The sequence below is a fragment of the Hipposideros armiger genome, unplaced genomic scaffold (genome assembly GCF_001890085.2).
Source record: "Hipposideros armiger isolate ML-2016 unplaced genomic scaffold, ASM189008v1 scaffold_52, whole genome shotgun sequence".
Lineage (NCBI taxonomy): Eukaryota > Metazoa > Chordata > Mammalia > Chiroptera > Hipposideridae > Hipposideros > Hipposideros armiger.
The window spans coordinates 3738084-3760788 of NW_017731402.1; the positions used below are offsets into that span (position 1 = coordinate 3738084).

A 22705-nucleotide genomic window follows, 5' to 3' on the forward strand; every position below is an offset into this window, starting at 1 on the left:
GATGTTACTTTGCAGTAGAAGAATTATATTTAATGCAAAATGAGCTCTGAAGAAAAAAAGATGGGGGAGTATCAACGATGGCACAGGAGAGCCTGGTGAGACCATGTTTTGTGAGTGTGTGGCAGGGAAGAAGCCTCTTAAAGCCAGCAGCTATGGCTGCCTTCAATTTGCAGACCAGCTCCATCTGCAAGGCTGTAACATTGCACTTCCCTGCTGGCCTTCCAAGACCCCCTCACGGGGCCCTTTCATTTCAGGAGACACTGTGGAAATCTCCTGCCAACTTGTAGATTTGTGGGTGAGTGCAAAGAGTTTGGGGTTTGGAGTCAGAAACCATGGGTTGGAGTCTTGGACCCCTCTGCTTGTTGGGTGAGTGACAGCAGGCAATTAGATCACTGGGCCTCTGTTTTCTCCTCTGGAAAATACGGATCATCATATCTGCTTTGCAGGGTTATTTTGAAGGTTAAGCAAAAATAACGGGAAAAAAGGAGTGCATACAAGAACTAGCAAAATTCAGGGAAGGTCTGTAGTCTAGTTAATCAGATTGTGCCAACACCAAGCTCCTGGTTTTGATGACGTGCTACAGCCATCCATGTAAGATGTTAGCATTAGGCGAAGCTGGATGAAGGGGATGTGGGGACCTCTCTGGACGTTTTTGCAACTTCTTGTGTCTATGGTTATTTCAAAATGAACATTTTTTTAAAATAGGGAACCCTTATTGTGGGTTCATGTTTCATTAAATATTTTACTATCTGTGTGGACAGAGCTGACTCCATCTTGCAAAGCGGACTCCATCTTGAAGAGAATCTGCCAACTTAACTTCTGAGTGCATGAGCCCCAACCTTTGACCCCACCCCCTTCCCCCAGGTGGACTCTGGAATGTGTACAGAGGTTTCTGGCTAGTCACTGAGTTTCCACTACCCCTTCCTCTGGGTCAAGGAGCCCTAGGTGTTATCTAATCTCTCAGGTCATCCTGGCTCCAGGGCCTGCTGACATCTGACCTTTCATCTCCCCCTGATCACCCACGCACTCTCCCAGAGCGCACAGGTCCATCTCGGAGGGAGGATAAAAGAAGGTGGTCTAGGAGGGGAAGGCAGCAGAGATCGTATCTTGCCACTGCCCAAGACAAGCATTTCCTGTAAGTAAGTTCCCTGTTAAATTTATTAACCAGCAAGCTGGACTTGTCTACCTCATTCTTCGGTCTCTCAGCTCCTTCGGCATTTGGGGGCTGATTTGCACACACTGCCTTTTCACAGAACACTATTTCATTTGATTCTCACAATAACCCCCTGTGAAAAGTACCGAGGCACAGAGAGTTGGGTAATTTGCCCAAGGCTAGCAGCTAGGAAACTGAGGAGCAGGGATAGAAGCCAGAGGCAATCTTACTCTTCATCAGCATGTTATTATATTATTGAAAGATCTTAGGGTCCTTCCATATGACAATGTCTGACATTTAGTAGGCGTCCAATGATAGTTCAGATTTTTCTTCACAGCATGATTATTTGGGCAGGAAAAGGAATAGGAAACCCCTGTGAGAGAACCCCACCCACTGCCGTCACACTAACCACTTCCTTGCACGCTGGCCCCACCTCCAGGTGCCACCACCAGCATTTCTTTGTCTAAGAACTTTCTCTGATCACAGGAGCCTGCTTTGCTCAGCTTGGCTTGCCCATGTGTAGCTGGCAAGCGCAGGGGAGTTAAAACCCCCACCAGGAGCAGCCTCCCATTGGTAACTAAAGGCGGTTGGTGTATAAATAGCCCTGCTCCCTCACTCCTTGGGCACAATAATTCTGAGAAGTGTGCTTTGCAAAGGCTCCCAGGGTTCCCCCATCAGGCGTGAGCTTCAGCTGCCCAGAGTGGTAACTGGCTGTATTATAAGGTACCCTACTAGCTGCCTTCCCTTTTCCTGTTACACTTCTTCCGTTTCCTATCCGTGTTTCCTGGGATCTCCGCCTGAATGTGTGTACTTGAACATTGTTGTGTAGTAAAGAATTGACCTAGCTCAAACAAAGGTTCGATCCTTGCCCAACTTGTGGAAGGTAATTTCTAAGCCCTTGGAAAGTCCTGCTCGATAAGACTGTCTCTGTCTACCTGGGACCTTGGGCTGTGTGGTATCGGCTGGAAATCTGGAGCAGCTAGAGACTAAGGTCAAGCTCAGTCATGTCATGTCTATGTGATGGGCCCCCAATAAAAACTCTGAACACCAAGGCTCAGGTGAGCTTCCCTGGTTAGCAGTCCTCCATGTGTGTCGCTACACATGGAAGTAAGCACTGTCCACAATACTCCACCAGGAGGGAACAACTGGGAGCTCCCACCTGGCCTCTCCTGGGTTCTGCCCCATGCGCCTTTTCCCTTTGCTGATTTGAGTCTGTGTCCATTTGCTGTAATAAACCATAGCCATGGGTATAAAGGCTTTTCTGAGTTCTGAGTTCTTCCAGCAGATTAATGAACCTCAGGGTGGTCTTGGAGACCCCCAAATGGCAACATGTCTCAAGGCTATCTCTGTGGGAAAACTAAGTATGACATCCCCATTTCATACAACAAATGTATTCCTAAAAAAGTGTGTGTATAAATTGAAAACATGCTGTAAATTCGCCAGGGGAACTTGAAATCTAAAGTAACTGTGAAAGACCCTTTCCCCTATTAAGAATGAATTATTACATCTTAATTTATCTTGTGGCATCTCCGGGTTTCCATATATACTTCTGAGTCTGTGCCTGTTGAGGACATAACAATAAAGTCGATCTTTGGTTTCCTCTTATAATGGGAAGGGATTATTGGCATGAATTATTAAAATGTACTTTATATCTCCCTTAGCTTGTCATGTTAGGCTCCTTTGTCACACCTTGTTTCTGATGAGACATTACTAACACCTTCTGCTGGTGAAGATGTTTATGGGAACCCAGCCGACTGCTCCCTCACCTCCACTCCTCACCTTCAGGAACATCCTAGGCCCACAGCGTCCCCAGAGCCTGGGGCAAGCTGCTTTCCTCACCTTGCATGTCCGTGACCAGGAGACAGCCACCTGTTTTCTCATATACCCAGTGCTGGAAGGTACAACACTTCTGACCAGCCTCTGATTCTCTTCTCAAGAAGTTGATCTCCTTTCCATCCCTAATAGAATATTTCACAAATTCTCCAATCAGCTCCTCCTCCACTGTTGCATACGGGATGTTGTTCTCAGGTCGATGGATCAGGAAGATAGGAATGATCCTGGAAGGAAAGAGAACGTGGGCACACATCACATTCTCAGGAGGGACTAAGGACTTTGGGGGCATTCTATCTCATCGGGAGTAGCAGGGAGCTTCAGAATAAGCCCCTGGTTCCATTAGATTTAGGCTAAAAATTCCCCAGTGATTATTCAGTGGGTAAAAGGATGTGTTTCTGTTTATTTGTCCCTACAGTTGGTCAGAAACTCTTCCTTGGGATGGAGTTTAATTGCTCATGTATAAATGAATGTCCCATTATAGTCATATCTCAATGACCTGTTGGTCATGTGACTAAATCCACCTATCCATCATACAGACAACTTCCCTCCTTTCCTCCCTCCCTCCCTCTCTTCCATTCAGTCAACAAATATTCATTCAGTGGCTTCTAGGTATCAGACATTCTTCCACATACTGTTCCAAAAAAAATCAGTAAAGAAAACATGCTCTGCTCTCATGGATCTTACATTTAAGTTAAGGAGACAGACAATAAACAAGTAAATGCATAGCTCTACGTGCTATGTGACAAAATAAAGCAGTGCAGAGGAGCTAGGCAGTGCAGGGGTGGGGGAGGGGCTGCTATTTTATTTCAGGAAGTCAGAGAAGGCCTTGCTAATAAAGCACATTTGAGCAGAATCCTGCAGGAAGTGTAGGTAAAGGGGCATGAGGATATCTGTAGAAAAACCCTCCAGGTAGAAGCAACAACAAATGGAAAATACTCCAGGGTGGGAGCATTCTTGGCATGTTCAAAGAACAGTGAGGGGGCCAGTGTGGCTGCAGTGCAGTGAGCAAGGGGAGATGGTGGTAGATCAGTGAGAACAGGGAGAGTCTGGCTGGCCATTTAAAAAACTCTACCCTTTGTAATGAGTTGGATGAGAAGCCATTGGAGGGTTTTGGGCAAAAGAGTGACATGATCAAACTTCTATGTTACTGGGATCCTTTTGCCACTTGGCATGGAATGGACCATGTGAGGACAAGGGCAGAAGCAGGGAGATCCGGTGAGGGGGCTGTGCAGTAATGATGGCAGCTGGAGGTGGAGAAGTGATCAGATCCTGAATGCATTTTTCAGTGCTAATCCATTCAGTGTCACACCATCCTAACTGATGATTTCATACCTGCTCCACGCGCCTCTAACTGCCCACACCTCCTCCCTCAACCCCACTGTCAGCTGATGACCTTGCTTCCTGTTTTGTTGTAAAAACTGAAACAATAAGAAGAGGACTTCGAAAAGCTGCCACCCCACATATCACCACCTCCCAAGGTCTGCGCCTATATCCTCCGCCTTTCCACCTTTTCTATGGATGAACCCTCCTTGCTCTTACCTGAACCATTTCTTCTACTTGTGCCTGGATCCCAACCCCTCTCAAATACTCAAGGATATCGCTCCAGCAATTGTTCCCCCTGTCTCTTCCATCAATTTCCCCCTCTACAGAGTCATTCCCAAGGGCATAGCAACATGCTGCAGTATTTCTATACAGCATGTGCACCCCACAGCCCGCTTCAACTACTGACTCACAGTTTGCATCAAAACTCAATTCAGCTGTAGACTCACCATCTCCAATCCCTCCCCTCCCATTCTCTCTTGAATCCACTCAAAGAGGCCTTCCCACTAAAGAAGCTTTGGTCCAGGGCACCATGAGCATCGTGTTGCTGAGTCTAATGGTCTCTTCCCAGCTGCCATACTTGCTCTCAGTGGCACCGGACACTGGACACAGTGGGTCTCACTTCTTGTTGAAACACCTTCCCATGATTTCCAGGAACTTACTTCCCCTTGGTTTTCCTCCTATTTCCCTGGGTACTTCTTTTCTGCCTCCTTTGGTGGTTACTCATTTCTCCCCAACCTTAAGACTCTGGCATGCCCGGGTGCAGCTCGTCTCTCTCTGCACACCCTCCCTAGTGACCTCCTTGCTTTAAGTACAGTGCGTATGTCAACCATTTCCACATTTATAGCTCCAGCCCAGACCTCTGCCCTGAATTCCTGACTCACATTTCCAGACCTACTCTCCATCTTCACTCAGTGTCTACAAGGCATCTCAAATTTAACATGGCAAAAACTGTACTACTCATTTACCCCAAACTCCTACATTTACCCCATCTGGGTGACTGGCAACTCCACCCTTTTTATTCAACAAACGTCTACTGAATAGCTTGTGCCAGAATCTCAAAAACTCACGAGGGGAGTGGAGATGAAAAAGACAGAGTTTCTGCTTTCCAGAGGCAACCACAGGAGCCTCTAGCCCCCACCTCCTAACTCATAAAGGCGGGCGGCAGGCTTTCCAGGTGTGGTGTGGCCTGACTTGGGTTGTAAAGATTGTGTAGAAATAAGAGGCAAGGGCATCCAACAAACCCATCCCCTATGGGTGCCTTTTTCAGGACCCTTATCCCTCCATATCCTATCACCATTCATGTGTTCACAAATTCTCCCACAGTAAGGAAGAGAAAGGGGTTTTGGATACCAAGATGTCCTAGCCCATCTTCGGGGCAGTGGCATATTTACTGGGGTGCTGATGAAACTGATTAAGCCCCTGTGTGACAAGCCCTTGCACAGGCTCTTTCCAAGTCCCTGGATAGTCTTTACATAAATCATCTTGTGTTTTTTTCTTTAGAGAGGGCCCCAAACTGCGTACGAGTCAAGCCGCACAAAAGTTGGGCCTGCCTCTGCCTGAGGGCACTGCAGTTCCGAGTGTGGTGGAGCGATTACCAGTTGACCCTCTTCCTCCTTGAGAAGAATTTAAGAGGACAGAGACTGTGAAGAGGGGGACTAGAGGAGAAAGAGAACGGGGTGAGTTTTTATAATACGAAGCCGTAACTTGCTCCAGGTTGTTTAGTGCATTAAACAGAAAAGCAGTTATATATTTTCCTTGTGTTATGTTAATTTTTCTTGAAGTTGCTGAGTAATGTTTGTGTATTAAGTAAGTATGTGAGGCCTTTCTTGGTAAACAGCAGCAAATATTGGACTTGATACATGGCATACCCAACATACAACCTCAGGGAGAGTATTGTTCCCATTTTGTGAGTTAACAGGGTCCGTGTAGACAAGAGTTCCTTCCTTCTTTCTTCTCCCGGTTTCTACTAATATATATGAATGCTGCTCTGTCTGAAATTTCCAACACGCAGCCTGTCTCTTTCCCCTTAAGCATGCACATATAATCTCAACCAGATAAACAGACCAGTGAACACAACCTTCAGGCACCCTAAAATTTGCTGGGATGAATAAATATTTAGTCAATGAGTAGGTAAAAGCAATCAGTGTAGTTTATCTCTGTGGGATTCCTGAAAGTGGGTATACATTCCTGTAATCCTGATCACCAATTCACTCTTCCCTGACACAGCACCACATTTTATTTTCATCATAGGACTAATTGTTTGCAATAGTCTCGTGTTCTCTTATATTTTCTTATTGTTTAGACACTGTAATATCCATGAGAGTAGATACCTTCCTTCTCTAGTTAACATGATAGATACATTTATTGAATCCATCCATCCGTCTATCCATCCATCCCTCTATCCACCTGTACATTTATTTAAAGAATACTTACCAATTATCTTTCTTTAAGCCTCTGATGACAGAATAGCAGCCATGTGTGCCCTCATAGCTTACAGACAGAGAGACCATTTGAAATGCTTGTCCCACTGGTTCTTCCCAACCTCTCGTCTGTCTAGGCCCCCCAATTCCCCAACAAGCCAGCAGTGGAAATACAGGAGAGGGGAAACACACTTACTCTGGCACTTCTCCAAAGCCTTCCAGAGGCTGTGCTTCAGCAGCGTAAATCTTGGCATAGTATCTGGCAGTATTTTGAACATAGCATTCCTATATCACCCAAACACATGGGGGGAAAAAGTGATTAGAGGAAATTCAGAGAGTTGCTTGGTAAAGCTAGTCAGATTTCCTAATAGAGATCGAGCCAATGGATTCTGAAACCCATTCCTTGGTTAGGGGCATAGAAGCAACAAGTATTGCCACCTACAGTTGTCCACTTGCAGAGGAGCTCTGAGACCTGAAGGAACTATCCAGGTGAAGGTCAAGTGGTCTCTGGGGCCCGGTGGCCCTCAATTATAAACTTTGTACAACCACATGGCTGAAGTTCATCCCTGAGCTAAGGGGACTGGCCCCTCGACAGGATGTCAGACAAAGCTGGGGACCTGTTGGGTTTCCCATGAGCTCTCCCATCTGAGGTTCTTCTCCAAAGGCATCATTTGAGCTGTAAATAGTGAACACCTTGACAAGATTGTTGGCTTATGAAAAGCAAGTTGGATCCTGCTTTCCACTCTGTAGCCCCTTTTTAAGTGGGAGTCTGGATGCTGGGGGATTTTCCACAGCTGGGCCAGATAATACTTGAGATGGAAGGAATATTCAGTGAAAGAAAAGAAAAAAGAAGGGTGAATTTGGAGGAGAATGAAATACAGTTAACAAAATCCTACACCCGGAGAAGATGGCTGGCTTCATAAGCACCAAGGCCCACATGACACTGCCACATCTGAGAGAATCATGGATGCTTAATGCTTGACAGCACCAAAGGCATGCCTGTAAGTCTAATCTATTCATTCTTTAGGTAAAAATTTATAAAGGCCCCCTAGTTTGTAAAAGAGCTAGCTCCACTCTTCTGAAAGCTTGGCCCATGCGGGTGTCAAGAGTGAAATACATGGACCAAGGTGGGAGGGGGGGCAGAGAGAGAAGCTAATGCTCTCCCACTCTCCCCTCTTGCCTCAAGGGTACTGTGATTCAATAACAGAGAGCGGTGGGAACTTACAGACTTAGGTCAATCATAGCTTATGGGCTGATATTGAACCAAACTCAGGAAGGCAGGAAACGCTTCCGTCCTGCACTTCTAAATATATCCCACCATCCCTCCTCCATCCAAAACAAAATGCTCCTTCTTTCAGCTGTCCTTGGGGATCCTATCACCCAGTCTAGCTCAGAACGCCCACTTTCCACATCATCCTGTGTCCAAGTAGATTCAAGGCCCCACAGATCTCATGGAGCTTCCTAGGAACAGAAATGGTCTCAGTCCAGGTCAGAACTGGTGAGGTGTCTCCAAACAGGCTGAGTCCCATCTGGGTGACACAAGGCCAAGTAATTATCCCTGGAAACTGAGACAGGATTCCCAGCAGTCAGCCTTAATCCAGTGGCTCTCTGATAACCACACCCCAAAGGAAGACAACACCCTCTTGGAGACACTACCATCAATTCTGAGTCTGATTATCATGGGGTCCCTCTCACACCTCAAGTGACACCTTTAGGGCAGGTGGACCCACCTGGGCAGCGAGTTTGTAGTTTCTCTGGACGAGCTCATCGTTGTTTCTGGTCCCATAGGCAACGGCATTGTGCACCTTGAGCACGCAGGCGTGGCCGGGCTGGAAGATGGGCATGAGGCCCTGCATCACTTTGCTGCGGAAGGCTTTCCGGTGGACCCCTTCTCCAAAGTGCAGCTCCTCCGTGGCGATCTGACCTCGCAGGCGGTCCCCAAAGTAGCTGTCGTGGAGGAAGTCTTCTTTAAAGATGAGCTGGCTGAATTCAATCTCTTCACATCCTAAAACATAGCTCAATTTTAGCTGTACACCACATCCTCCTCCATGACCCAACACCCCCTTCTCATCTCGGAGCTATGGCTCTGTTGGGAGTTCAGTGTTGTTTCCCCTTCTAAGTCCTACAGGCCTTCCTTGTCATTGTCCCTATATGGGGACACTGCTGAGCCAAGGAGCAGGATTGGGGGATATCGGAAGGTCAGAGTGAGGACTCAGTGGATCAGATAGAAGGGAGGGAGATTGGTTGGAAAAAAACTGGGGAGACTAGGAAAAGAATTTTAGACATATCTGGAAAATATATGCAGAACCATGAAAGGAAATTAAAGGTAAATTGAAAAAACGGGTGAGGTGTAGAAGATGGAGGAGCAATAATAAGACCTGATCCATCCATGTTTCTCAACCTTTTTTTTCATCCTTTTTAGAATTGTTTTTCCTAATTGCCCCTCATATTATAAAACTTTAATTCTGTAGATGTACTGTACATCTGCTTATGTACTGTATGTATATCTATGCTTTATACACAAAAAAGAATAAGTTTTCTTGCCTCCCCCTAAACCAAGTTTTGCCATTTTGGGGGCAATACCGCCTCTTGAGAAAGCCTTTGGTAACTATAAGAAATAAGCAGGCAAAATCCAAAATAGTAAAAAGAGCTGCCTTTGGGGAGAAATTGAGAAAGGTAGAATGATTTTAGATTTATTTGTAATAAGAAAAGTAGAATTATTTTTTGTTTCCTAGCAGCTGTTTCAGAGTTGATTCTATACACGTTTCAGACAACAATGGATTCAATCAGAATGTTCCATTTTAAACTAGAGACGACCAAGTCACACTTCTGACTGGCTAAGAGAAGAATGTAGGATGGCTTTCAATGAAATAAGATTGTTTAGAATTTTTTTAAAAATGACTTCCACTCCTCAAAGTCATTGCAAACTGTTACCTTCCTGAATATTTAAAAGAAGAAAGACATTACGGATTGTGTGGAAGTCCCACTTCACCGTTCTATTTAGAATATTTACTGAAATATTTTTCTGTTTTTAAAAAAATATTTTCAAATCATATCTTTCAAAAGCAGCCTATGACTGACGTAGCTGTTAAAATTATAAGGAGGCTGAAACTATTTTTAAAGGGTATTGATAAATGTCTAGGCCAAGTTGTTGCCAGAAAGAAAAGAAGAAAGAGGGAGTTTTCAAATAGAAAAAGTGGGTGAAGGTGCCAGTGGGAAGAGTATTCTGAAGGGTCCTCCAGGGGTTTTCACGAAGGCCAGCAGAAGTCTCCTGCTGAGTAACCAGCCCTGGGTTTCTACTGAGAATTGGGGTGGAGAAATAGGAAAATGGGTAGGCAAGTGGGACGTTTTTCCCAGATAAATTTTGAGATAGTTGTATACAGATTTCATCCTAAGTAATAGAACCAGAAAAAAAATTTTCAATTTATGGAGAAGAGTAGTTTCATTTTTTTTTTTTTTTTTTTTTTAGCTGAGCCATCCTGCTACCTGTCGGCAGCTCAGCAGCTGCTCAGCTCGGGCCGGGCATCGAACTGCTGTTACCCAGAGCTCAAAGTCTTGAGTGAGCTCTTAACCAACTGAGCCACTTGGCCAGCCCCATTTTTTAAAAGTTAAATTTAAAAATTAGATAACAAAATGGAGAGGGAATAGTTTTTATGTAAACCAAATCTCAATCCTAGCTATGTATTTCAATATAACAATTTGGCCCCTACTGCCACTTAGGAAGAGTTTTGTATGTATACACCAGAGCCCAATAAATATAAACTATATTTACTACATTCTGTTTCTCTTTAAAAGTCCCCAAATTTCTAACATTCAATTATTCTTAAAAGTAAGACGTGCACTTTATGCTTTAAGATTCATCATATTTAATGTTCCAGACTATAGAAATTACAATAAAATTTTTGTACAGTATTATATATGATATCATTAACATTCCAGTCTATAATTTCCAACCAAAATGTCTACTTAACAAAGATCAATCAATCATAGGCCTTTTCTTTGCAAGTCCTGTGTGCTATCGTTAAGTTGTGTTATTTTGTATTTTATTTGGACCGTCATTCATTTGGGGCTTTCTCATGAACTGAGTTTTACTAGTTTATTAATTAGAGACCAATTTGTAAAATGTTATTTGTTCCTCCTCAAAGGTATCAAATTAAAATGTTTAGCGGGAGAGATCCCTCCAAATAAAATAGGTGGTAAAGAAATCATTGGAAGTGTCTTCATCTAAAGTGCAAGGGGAGAAAAAGGACAGGTATGGCCTCCCAACATGATGAGTCCTTGAAACTAGACCCCCAGCCTCAGGGAGAAGCTGGCAGAAGGTGATGTCCTCAGGGTACAGACCCAAACCCTGTGGTGAGAGTCACAGGGCTACCACAGGGGCGCCACTTTCACCAGGTGGCCGGTAGCTTATCTCCTCTAGGGTCTCATTCCTGACTGGTAAAAGCCTCAAGAAATGAGTTTCTGCAAACCTAAATGAATGAGGTCATAGCAAGTGTGTGAGGTGTGACAGCCAAGCAATGATAAGAAGCTGAGGAGACAGAGAAGCCCGTCTTCTAAAGGTAATTGTGTTTTCTGAGAGGTAAGAAGGAAGGGCCTTCTTTTGCATATTTTGACTTTGGGGGAGATGGGCACAGAAATAGGGGAAGGGCTTAAAATTATATCACAAATACACTACACAGTCAAGACAGGTACTTAGCATTGGAGTAGGTTGGCAAAGAGTTTGTATTTAAGTTCGTTGTTTTGGATAAATATCACAATATTTGCTAGACCATTTCGAAGCCAAGATCCAAGCCTTTTGCCTTTCATGTACTGAATGTGACTGTATCTTGGTTGCCTTTGCTGTCTTATTTTCAAAAAGATTTCAGGTATTTGCTTTAAAAATCAGCATATGTGATACATCTTTAAGATGCTGAATCAATTTAATTATCAGAGCTTTATTTATCTCTCTCCTAAAAGTGACCAAGGGTCATACATAAACTGTGCTAAAAGCTGTGGTAACATGGGGAGCGGGGGTTCTGAGAGGTGTGCCTGAGCCGGCTCCCTCCAGCTCCTGAGAGCTGACTGTGGGCAGCTCTTCCCAGCTTCATGTTCTCAAGATGTCACATGGGCAGTTTAAAATTGGCCACGGTGAGAGTACTTACACCACAGAAACTGGAAAACTCTGGAATTCAGGGCCTTCCCCACCCCTTAGGCAAGTTGTTAAAAATTTACCAGCACGCTACTGGGTGGGAGTGGGTCCGTGTGTGGGAACAGGTAATTTTCCCTAAAAGAAAATACGTAACTGAGCATGGGCTCCACCAGACTGTACTCAGGGGGTGGCCCCCTGGCAGGGTGAGAGTTCGGGAGCCGCTGTTGAGCTGTTGCTACATCAGGTGTGCACAAGTGCCAAAAAATAAAAAAAGCCCCAAAACCCATCTTTCATTTTTCATTAAGATGCAAATGAATGGAGTTATTCTTCTAGACACCTGGCTCTCTGTGGGAATCTGCTCAGCTAGACAAACTGAAAAGTAAACTGCAGAAACGAAACATGCTACGTAAGTGCCAGGGGCTGAAAAACTCCACGCAGATGGCTGAATGCAAGTCTGATGCTTAAAGGAAAAAAGTCTAACCCCAAATTCCCCCTCTACATGTTCCCAGCAACCGCCCCACTACAGCCTGATCTCTTTCATAAATGATACACTTCTGGATACTCATCACCTAGGGAACTTATAATGGCCTTACAATCGGGTTGAAATGGCTCATGAACCGTCCTTCATTTCCTGCACTCTCTCCTGCTTAATTCGAAGGGTCGTGGGAATGTCGCTCCCACTATTGGTTCCAGGAGCTATTTCATGCTTACAGGTGGGCCCATCTCCCCTGACATCCAGCTCTGATTAGCTTACCTTTAGTATCATGGTGGCTTGAAAGTTGTTCGAGCACTAGAAAAAGATACAGAAGAGAATGCCTTCAATGAATACAAACGCTCTGAACTGGCTGGAGCTAGTGGCTCTCCTTGGAAATGGAAAAGCTGAGGCTTACCTTCAGCGGTAAGATTAAATTCAGCAGTTGCTTTTCCATAACTGTTCTTGATGCTGCAGTAATAGAGGCCCTGGTCCTTCTGGCTGGCTTGAACGATGACCAAGGACACGGTGGAGTTATCGCCTGCACTGCAGTGGGGGACATTAACATTGGCTTGCGTCATCATTCTCAAGTTGTATTTTTCCTAATATACTGCTGAAGAAATGGCCAAATGCAGAAAGGGCTGAACAGGAGTGGAGCTAAGCAAGGGGGACAAATGCAAAAGGTGCCTCTGCCATGAGTGCGATCAGAGTAACATGGCTAAGAAGTTCTACATTGGCTGGAAGGCATAACCCGGGGACTTCTCAGAAGACCCCATCACCCATCACCAGCCCCAGGGAGCCAGGGAGGAGGCAGGGCTGGAAGCACCCATTGCACAACATCCAGCCTAGGCTGAGAAGTCCTCAGGGGTCCTTCCTATGGCCAACCAATGAGAACCTGCCCTCAACAGCAGCCTATGCCCCAAGACATTGCTCAGCTCTCAGCCAATCCACTCCATGGGGATAAATGCCCTTTCAAAAGCCCAGGGCACTCTGGTTACGAAGAAGGTACTGAAGGCCAAGGTAGCATTGGAGGGTGCCAGCTTGAGATCTTCATGGAGCCAAGACACTGCACAAATACTCAGAGAAAGCTACCACTTTCTTTTTCTGGGTGTCCTCAGAGTACATTCGCTTTTCCCTAGCCACAAGAAAGTGTCCTGAAACCTAATTTTCACATGTTAGCCTGTTAAGGAAAAGTCTCCAAAATGTGGGGACAAAAAGAAAAGGATGATTGCATGTCCTCTGGATGTCACTGTTTAATGGGCTCACCCAAGGAGAACGTAATTATAGGAGGATGCTTCTGTGTTTGACTTTGCTATTCACTATTTCAATAGAACCCACCCAGACACTATTAAGTTGGGACTGGTAGATTTCTGTCCAGGAGAAAAGATAACCCCCCCAAGGTTTAGTGCCACTCGAACAGTTTTGTATACACATATATTTGCAAACCCATTTCAGCATTCTTTTGCCTGATTGGCCATATAAATCTTCATTGCTCAGATTCTCCTTTGAACAGCTTACCATTTTACTGATTCCTCACTATTTAATGAGTTGAAGAAGATCTTTGCTACATGCTCCTATTATGTTTGCTTGAGCAATTTCAACTTTTTGAAAATGATATCTTGACGAGGCAGTAAGATATTTCATGGGGGGACTTGTAAAGGAAACACTCAGCTGGAACTAGGGGGTGAAGGAAATTTGATAACATTTGAAATCCCACCTGAAATAATATAAATGATTGCTTAATAGATAGAAGAATTATGACTCCCAAATATTCTCCAGGATTAGCATAAAGAAGGCAAGTGGTTGTGCCTATACCAGACAGTGTTGCCAAGAAGAAACGAAGCAAACATCGGTAAGGCTTGAAAGGTCATGGACACAGATCATCAGCCAGTAGCATGCTATTAATGTTATATGCTCCCTAGAGAGGTTAGGTTTTCTAAAGACACCTCAAAATGGAAAAGGAACCTGAAAGACTCAGGTGCCAAATCTGACCTGAGAGCAAAGCTGCAGAGAGTGCTGGTTAATTGCACTTGGCTGAAAGTAGTATTTTAAATGAATAATTCGTACTTCTTTTTTTATAAAGCTCTAGAGAATATCCTTGATTTAAAAATCAAGCTATTATTTCTCCATTCTAATTCTTCTGAAGCCATACATGAGACAAGCAGGGTAAGGATGGTATTTTAGGCAAAGTGAGTTTATTACACCAATCACAATCCCGTTAGACTTTCTGGAGTGATGTTATAGACACAGAACTATATCTCAAATGTTTCATAGTTGCACTGGGGACATTAACTTCCAGACATATGTTCCAAACAGACATATTTGACTTAATTATACAGAAAACTCTCAGATGTTCTCACTTTTTCAGTCTACTTGTGACAAGATTAAGGGGATAGGAATACCTCCCATGACTCAGGTCGCTGAACTTGGACTTCCTTCGGCGGAAAGAAGCTTCTGAGAATTGTTTGGGTTAGGCTGGTTTCCATCGAACCAGGTGATCCGTTTCTAGACAGAGCCACATCTCCTCAGGTGTGTCAGGTGAGGCTTGAGTTCGTCAGTTCACTTCAACAAGCATTTATTGCCAGGAAGGTGCTTTAGGAAACCATTGACCAGATGCACCCCATACAGGAAATTCCTGGCAATGATTCGCACTCTCTCCTTCTCCTAACAGCCTAGGGCCTCAGAAAGAACCCGGTTTTCCCATCTGAAAGATGGCTGCTGATTACCCTCAATAGCGGCTACTTTTCTGCAACCTCACGGATTGCTCTTTCCTTTTGATTCACCTTCTTAGCTTTGTTTGATCTTTGTCAGGTGAATGGGAATTTATGAAACAGAAAACACAGCAAAATTCACAGATATACAGAAGAGAGCTCTTTAATCTTGAGACCACAGAACCTCAGACTGGAAGATGATTTGACGTGTTCCCTGAAACGTAATGAAAATGTAATGGTTTTAAAAATTAAAATTTAAAAATGTAATTTAAAGTTTCTTAAATTACATTGTTAAATGTAATGAAAGGTTTCATGACTTCCTAAGGCCACAAAACTCAATGGTGGCAAAGCCAAGGCAAGAACCCACCACCTTTTCCCTGTCCAGACATTTGTCTTCCATATTTACTCTTCTTGGATACTTTGGGTGTGAAATTTCTGCTTCAATGTTCCTTTTCATTTCCAATTATTTCTTATTTTATTTTAAAATGACGCTGTGAAATAGACAAGCAACAACTGTGAAAAGTAACCAGGGACAAATATCTTACCTTCTCTGCACTTGCGCTATTGACTCTGAATCTTTTGTCCACCAGACAGTAGAATCTTCATGAATTTCGGCAAACTGGCAGCTTAATTTCACATTTCCGGACTGATCAGGGAACATCTCAGCTTCGATCTTTTTCAGCAATACCGGAGCTACACACGAAGAGTTGCAGGTCAGTGTTCTTATAATAGTTGCAAAGAGCTTTTTAGAGTGGGCAAAAGACGTCCCCATTACACCTCACTTAATTCTCACAACAATCCCAAGAGACAGGGGTAATAATTATGACCCTCAATTTACAGATGAGGAAACTGAGTGTCTGAGGGGAAATGTGGCTGGCCTACACTGTAAGAAAATGAACGAATCAATCTAATAGGAAACTCTTACTTCCCATTACTTAAAATTCCTTGAGCGAGGTTTGTAATGCACAAAGTGAAATAGGACTTGAAAGATATATTTTTAAAAGATGGGAGAGGGTTGAGGGGAATTATAGATACCTGGTCTATAGGACCTGATTCAAATAAAAATGCTTTTAAATGGTCACCAGATGGTCCAGGTCAAAATCAGAGCTGGGGATTAGGAAATAGAATCTGGATTTTCCAAATAACTGTGGTTAAGCTCCCAGAGGTAAAAGGCAACTCAACAAGAGTTATTTGCTGAAAAGTATTCATCCATCTTTCCTCTGATTACCGTTGTCTTTGGCTGAAGATATCCTGGTGGTTTGCAGTGATGTCTGATATCAATTTCATTAGCAGAACCGAAGTGTCTACTTGAATGAAATAGGAGCAATAAGGAACCCTGTCCAGGGTTTGGGAGGAGACCTTTGAATACTACTTTTTAAATCAGGAATGAGCTTGGAGCGCCGGACAAATGTGTAGTTACTGAGGGCAGCCACTGGGCGGCAGCATAGACATTAGAACAGGACAAGGATAGAAGACCCAGCCAGGTGGTCAGAATCATTTGGCTGGCAGTGAGGTTACTGGAAATGTGGTGCCCGTTGATTAGAGACCAAGTTCCATAACTCTACAGCTTGCTTTGGTAATATAAAATATCATCATCCACAGCCAAGACAAAAGTCATCAATACTGATGCTTTGTTTGCTCTATTGCATCAAATTCCCCTGCTGTGGAATGGTTGATATATTAAACGTGCTTCCCATCTCTCCTTGGCTGCCAACAGACACTTGGATAACACAATGCATATTTAAAGGTTTATTTTCTTCCAAGGAAGTGATAATGGGCTGCTTGGATAACACATCCTTCAACTGGAGAGCAGCTGAGGGTACTAACAATATTATGGGAGAGAGAAAAAATATACCAAGTATTTATTGATGGTCAACTCCATTTCCATTCCTTGGGCCCTGCTGGCTGTTGCTAGCTGTTCTAGCTGTTTAGGCCCCCAGTCTCATACTCTTAGTCTAGAGTCTTGACCAAGCCCACCTCCTCCGGGACATATTTCCTAAAGGGCCCTGCCACCACTAAGCAATGTCAGTCCTCCTGGGTTGTTTGTAGGAGCCCAAATGTTCCTAAGATGCCAACCCCATCCACAACCTGTGGTAAGTTCTGAACACAGAGGAAATGAGGGGACAGAGGGACGGGCATAACATGGGCAGTGGAACTAAATGAGGGTCTCTGAGCGACACGAAGCTGGCGTGGACGAGAGGCCTCGGGGCTTTGGAAAGGGCCCCTGTCTGTGTGGGGTCGAGCCAGCAACAAAGACGAAGGAACTGAGAGGAGGTCTGGGAGTGGAGCTGTACTGAGCCTTGAATGTCAAACTAGGTTACTCAGTTTGTTCCATTTCTTTCAAAATCATCCAAGTCATCCCCAACTCTCACCCCAGTAGGTCCCGGGGGCGGGAGCACTGCCCTTCCCCGAATGCTGCACCCCTTGTCTTTGCCATCCTTTGTGCTCAGGGGGCCTGTGTGGCAGCTGAGGTCAAACTCTCCAGCTGCATGCGGTCCAGGGACAGTCCTTTTTCTCCCGGGTAACTTGAATCACCATGGACAAGACTTCCAAATGGATTGTTCACCTCTGGCGTGACCCACTGTAGAGATCTTTTAAAACACTGCTTCATTGTCTTTAAATGGGCTTTAAAAGTGTATACTAATAACCTGGTTGGATCCCTCCAAACTCTTCCGAAAGCAGTTTTGTATTTAATGCTTTCTGTAGCAGGGCTGAGGGCGGGCCCCTTAGATGTGGACAGGGGATGACAAGCAACAGCCTCCTACTCTGAGGACTCCATTAAGAGGAAAAACCCCTCTCCTGGAGCTAAGGGGAGGTGCGGGGGTGGGGGGGTGGATTGTGCTCTGTTCCAGCCCCCCACAAGTCCCTTCACTTACTACAATATCTTCTCTTCTGACTTCTACCAGGTTTCATGGGAAGGGGCTAAAACATGACATAAAAGAGGCCAAAATTCAGGTGATGGGATGGAAATTGGGGTTGAAGTGATTCCCTGGGCAAAGCAGAAGTGACTGCAATTTTTATACAAGGATTCTGAGCCACAAGGAGTCTGAACCCTGAAACAGAGACCTCAGGGGACTTTAGACTCAGATAAAAGGGAGGGTGAGTTGGAAAGGAGTTTTATACTCAAATTTGGAAGGAAACCCCAATGTTCAATGAAGCCCTTTTTAATGAACACCAATGATTAAAGAGGAGACTCCCAAATTGTACCTAAAAATGTTTATTTCTGGAAATCCTACTTAACATGTGGTCTATTTAATTATACTAATTAGCTACACTGATTAATGCTTCTGTTTATCTTTTAAAAATATATTTTTAAAGGATAATTAAACAGAAGGGAATCTTAATCATGCTCCTTCGATTAAACACCAACAGGCAGCCTGTATCAGTGGTTCTCCCCCAAGATCACCTGGGAACTTGCTAGAAATGCAATTTCTCAAGCCCACTCATGGAATCAGAAACCCTGGAGGTGGTGCCAGCACTGTTTTAGCAAACCCTCCAGGTGATTCAGGGGCCATTCGAGTTTGAGAACCGCGGGCCTACCTATGTGCCGAGCTATTTAGTCACAGCCATAGCATCAATGCCCACCTGGTCTACACCCACCTTAATTGCACAGGACTCAGGAGGACATGGGAACTTCACATCTGGTTGAAAAACCCACATTTTAACAGTGACAGAATGCCACAGAGCCTCACCTTTTCCTTCTCTTTGGCAAGGTGGCTTTTGGAGGTCTTTTTTCTCATCTGTGTGTGATACTGATGTTTCAAGTTTGGGAATCTTTTTAAGAAAGCCAGAGTTCTTTCTGGCATTTTCCTTCTCTTCCAATCTCAGCCTCAGGGCAGCCACCTTGGACAGAATTTTCTTCTTTACTCCCTCAGCTAAATATCCGCTTCCTGTGGTTTTTTGCTTCTTCTTGACCTCCTCTGACGCCGTCACTTGGGATCTGCCGGTCTGGGCTGCCATGTGAGTGAGGCTCTGCTCCCCTGACTTTCTCCCATGGCCCAAGGTGAGGCTGGGTTGACACGGGTCCTGCAGTGTCTTAGGAACTGTCTCTGACACACATTCTCCTGAAATGAATGCCAAAGTCACTGCTGGGGAGCCCGATGCACTGGCTTTGGTGTCCCCATTTTGGGGCTCCTCTATTTTGTGGCTGATTGAAAAGTTTGTGATGTTTCCCGCAGGAGAGGAAGCAAAAGGCAATTGAGTAAGACCACTAGGAGAGCACAAGTGTTTATCACACTCACTCATGATAGCCCCCCTCTCCTCTGACTCAGAAAACGCACATTGAAGGTTTCTGGGCTCCACTAAGTCATTCTCAGGGACGTCATGAATTTGACCTATGGTGTTGTGAGTATCAACTCCAACAGATGCATGAGTCATTGCAAGGCAGCTAGAAAGAGGTGAAGTGGGGGAAACAAAATCGGCTTTGTGGTTTGTACTTTGCTCAGCCACCCCTGAGCGCCTCTCATGGCCTTCTTGTGCTTGGCTTCTGTTGTACCCACTTGGAATTGTCTCCCCACCTCCATCAGGACCCGGGACTGGCAAGATGGCAGGTTGGATGTCCACTTTTGCTTTGTCATGTTGACTTTGACCAGCGTCCCCTCTGTCACTGGCTTCCTGGTTTCTGTTGATGCTGTTTTCACTTGAAATTGTTCCCCCACTTTGCTGGGGGCATGGGACTGGCAAGATGGCAGGTTGGATGTCCACTCTCTGGTCCAAGTTGCCATCATTCAATGTATTCTCCTCTCTGATGACCCGCAGAGCGGATTCAGAAGGCTCCTGTGTTTCCGCCTTCCATTCCACCACACCCATTTCATCGATGGGATCTACAGAAGACTCTAGGATTTTAGGGAAGGTCAGACACTGTTTAAAGGAGGCAGCGTGATCCATGCTGAGGTGGTTTTCCTCCTGGTTTTGACTCACAGTGCTAACACTTTCCTGCCCTCCAGTTTCGGCAGCCTCTGATGGCAGATCCATGACACATAATCGCTCACCTACAGGGTCCACAGATGACTCCAGGAATCGAGGTTGGTTCAAATACTGGGAAGAAAGACTACTCCAGTGTGTACGGTGGATTCTTCTATTAGCAAGGGCTGAGCCAGACCCAGCCTGTGGACTATAAGCTGATGCTGTTATTTCAGAGGGGTCCAGCTCTGGCCCAGCAGCAGCTGTTTTCAGAACATCAGATAGAGCCCAGACCCTGTCAGGAATCACGGCACCAGCTCCTGACTCCTTGCACTCAGAATCTGTCAGTTGTCTTGATGGCCAGACTTCTGCAACAGGAGCCTCTAGAGTTATAATTTTCAGCTTGCTGCCTGCTTCCCAATGTCCTGGTCCACTCTGTTGATACTCCTGTGGGAGGATATTAGACAGTGGTGGATCATTACTCACAGCCTGACTGTCATCTTCCACAGTAGCTTTAGCCACCACAGACACACTAGTCCCCAGGCCTGACCTCTGCCTTCTTTCTTCCCCAGAGTTTGCTGATGAGTGGTCCAAGGGCACTGGGTTTATGTCCCCTTGAGCAGTAGATGTCATAGGGCAACTTTCTTGGAAATTATCTTCTAAAAGAGAACCCTGGTGGGGTAGTCTCTCCTGCTGGACTCTCTGTGTTGTTTCACTTCCTTTTTCTTGGAAATTCTCTTCAAGGTTCCTATCGTCTGCTCTGTCCATGGTACAGCTCTTATCTCCAGGCTGGTTATCAATGTGAAGAGGGGAATTGCTACAGAAACCTTCTCCCTCTGAGAGTGGGAGAACACAGACTGGGACTCCTGGTTCCCTGGGAGCCATGCAAAGGGGCTCTTTTGGAGATTCAATGGTAGAACCATTTAAAATAGGACCCAACAGTCCATTGGCAAGAAGTTGAAAACTATCGTCATGTGGTAACAGAGGTGAGCTCTCCTCAGGACCATCTGCATGGCTATTCCCAGCAATTGAAACAGGGAGGTACTTGGCTGGGTGGACATTGGTGGCAATGGTAACAGTGGGCGTGTCCCCACTCTCCCTGGTTACCTCAAGATTATCAGTTAATGTTGTTGGTATCTCTTGAGGGAACTTCACAGTTGAACTATGACTGGCTGGTATGTCTGTGGTATCCGGGGAACTGGTACTGGGGCTCTCGTCACCTCCTTTTTCAAACTGCACCGAAGAGTTCTTTTCAGAAGATAGAGGCTGTCTTTCCTCAAGCCCACCTGAGACGCTGGGGCTCAGCATCTCCTGGTTAGCCTGTCCTGTGGAGGCCAGCATGGAGGTGGCATTCTCTACCTGGGCTGGATTTTCCCCTGTGGCACTTTCACTGATTTTTTGTGAAATGTTCCCGGTGCAGGTAATGATAGAAGAAGGGAACACAGCCGAGTTTCTATCCTTGTTGCTCCTGCATGTAGACTGTGGAGGCTCTGAATCTTGTGTTTGACAAGGAACGTCCAGTGTCTTCTCATCAGGTGAACATAAATCAGATACTTTGCTTTGACTTTCTGCCAACTCTGAGTCTATGAAGCAAGTTTCTTGAGGCAAATATTTATCCACTGGGGCTCCAACCTGAGGATCCATGGTGTCACATGTTCCTTTGTCTCCTGCTTCAAGAAGCTCCATCACACACACTGCTTCTCTGCCTCTTGGCCCATCACACACAGTTTCCAGGGTGGGGACAATGTTTGCAGGTACAGGGAAAGCAACAGAGAGAACCTCGGGCTCCCTGGCGTCAGTGCCGCCCTCTTGGGGGAGGCGCACTGGCAGCTCACATTTGGACATATTTGCGTGATTGGCTCCTGGGAGGCTGAGCTCAGGTCCCAGGTCTTCCCAGATATGTCCAGGTGCATTGTCTTCTCTGTCTTGGTTTTCTTCTTGCTGTGGGCCTTGAGTACACCTTTCTATCTCCAGGTGTTGGGCCAGTGACGCATTTTCCTCGTTGATCGCTCCTAAGTTGGGGAAGGAATTCGTTGTGGTCCCAGTAAATGCAGACTCCTCCCCGACGGGCTCTGAGAAAGCTGGCATCTGGCTGAGAGAGATTCTTTCCTTGACTGTTTCCTGAATTTGCACCTAGGAAGATGAAAAGCGATATTAATAGAATTGTTTCTGGGAGAGCCCACAATAGGGCGTAACTGCAATGCTAAGAGTGTTAATCCTTGATGACTGTAATAATAAACAAGAAGAGCAGCAGGAATGATTGAAATCTGAACACGAATCCCCAAACTCTCTCTAGCTATTAGAGATTTCCTGGAGAGATGCAAATTTAAGCAACAGTATGTTCCAGGGGACCCTTGTTCAAATTGCCCATTATAAGCAAAGAGGTTCCTGAGAATCATCATTGAATGATTTTGGTTTTCTCTCTCTCAAGAAAAAAGATGGAAATAAATTGAATATTAACTATTTTGATCAAGTAAGCCATAAAAGCTTGTATGTACCTTTCCAGAAAGATACATTTCACATGATCATAACAAATGAAAAATGCAGTGCTTATTAAGTGGCATAGAGTGAATGTTATCCCCAGATATGACACCTTGCTGGTTAATAATGTTACTAAAAAACAGAGAGGCGCGGCCTTTGAGGCCACCTCTAATGAAGTAATAGGGTTATGATTGGCCATCATCACTGCCAATCATTTCTGCTCCAGGAAGGTCATAAAATCTTAGAATGCCACCCCCACTTTAAAACAGATGCCTTATGACA

General features: G+C 44.9%; 1 protein-coding gene across 2 annotated transcripts in view; it reads right to left on the reverse strand.

Annotated features, from left to right (window-relative positions):
* ALPK2 (alpha kinase 2) overlaps positions 1-22705 on the reverse strand; it is a 128804-nt gene that overhangs the window by 14111 nt on the left and 91988 nt on the right. For both annotated transcript variants that reach the window (XM_019640688.1, XM_019640687.1), the window contains 7 exons: positions 18733-22075; positions 15586-15733; positions 12748-12875; positions 12612-12647; positions 8460-8734; positions 6926-7014; positions 2993-3210 (listed from right to left, as the gene is read on the reverse strand). In XM_019640688.1, the coding sequence (XP_019496233.1) occupies positions 2993-3210; positions 6926-7014; positions 8460-8734; positions 12612-12647; positions 12748-12875; positions 15586-15733; positions 18733-22075 (4237 nt within the window). The remainder of the gene's footprint in view (positions 1-2992; positions 3211-6925; positions 7015-8459; positions 8735-12611; positions 12648-12747; positions 12876-15585; positions 15734-18732; positions 22076-22705) is intronic.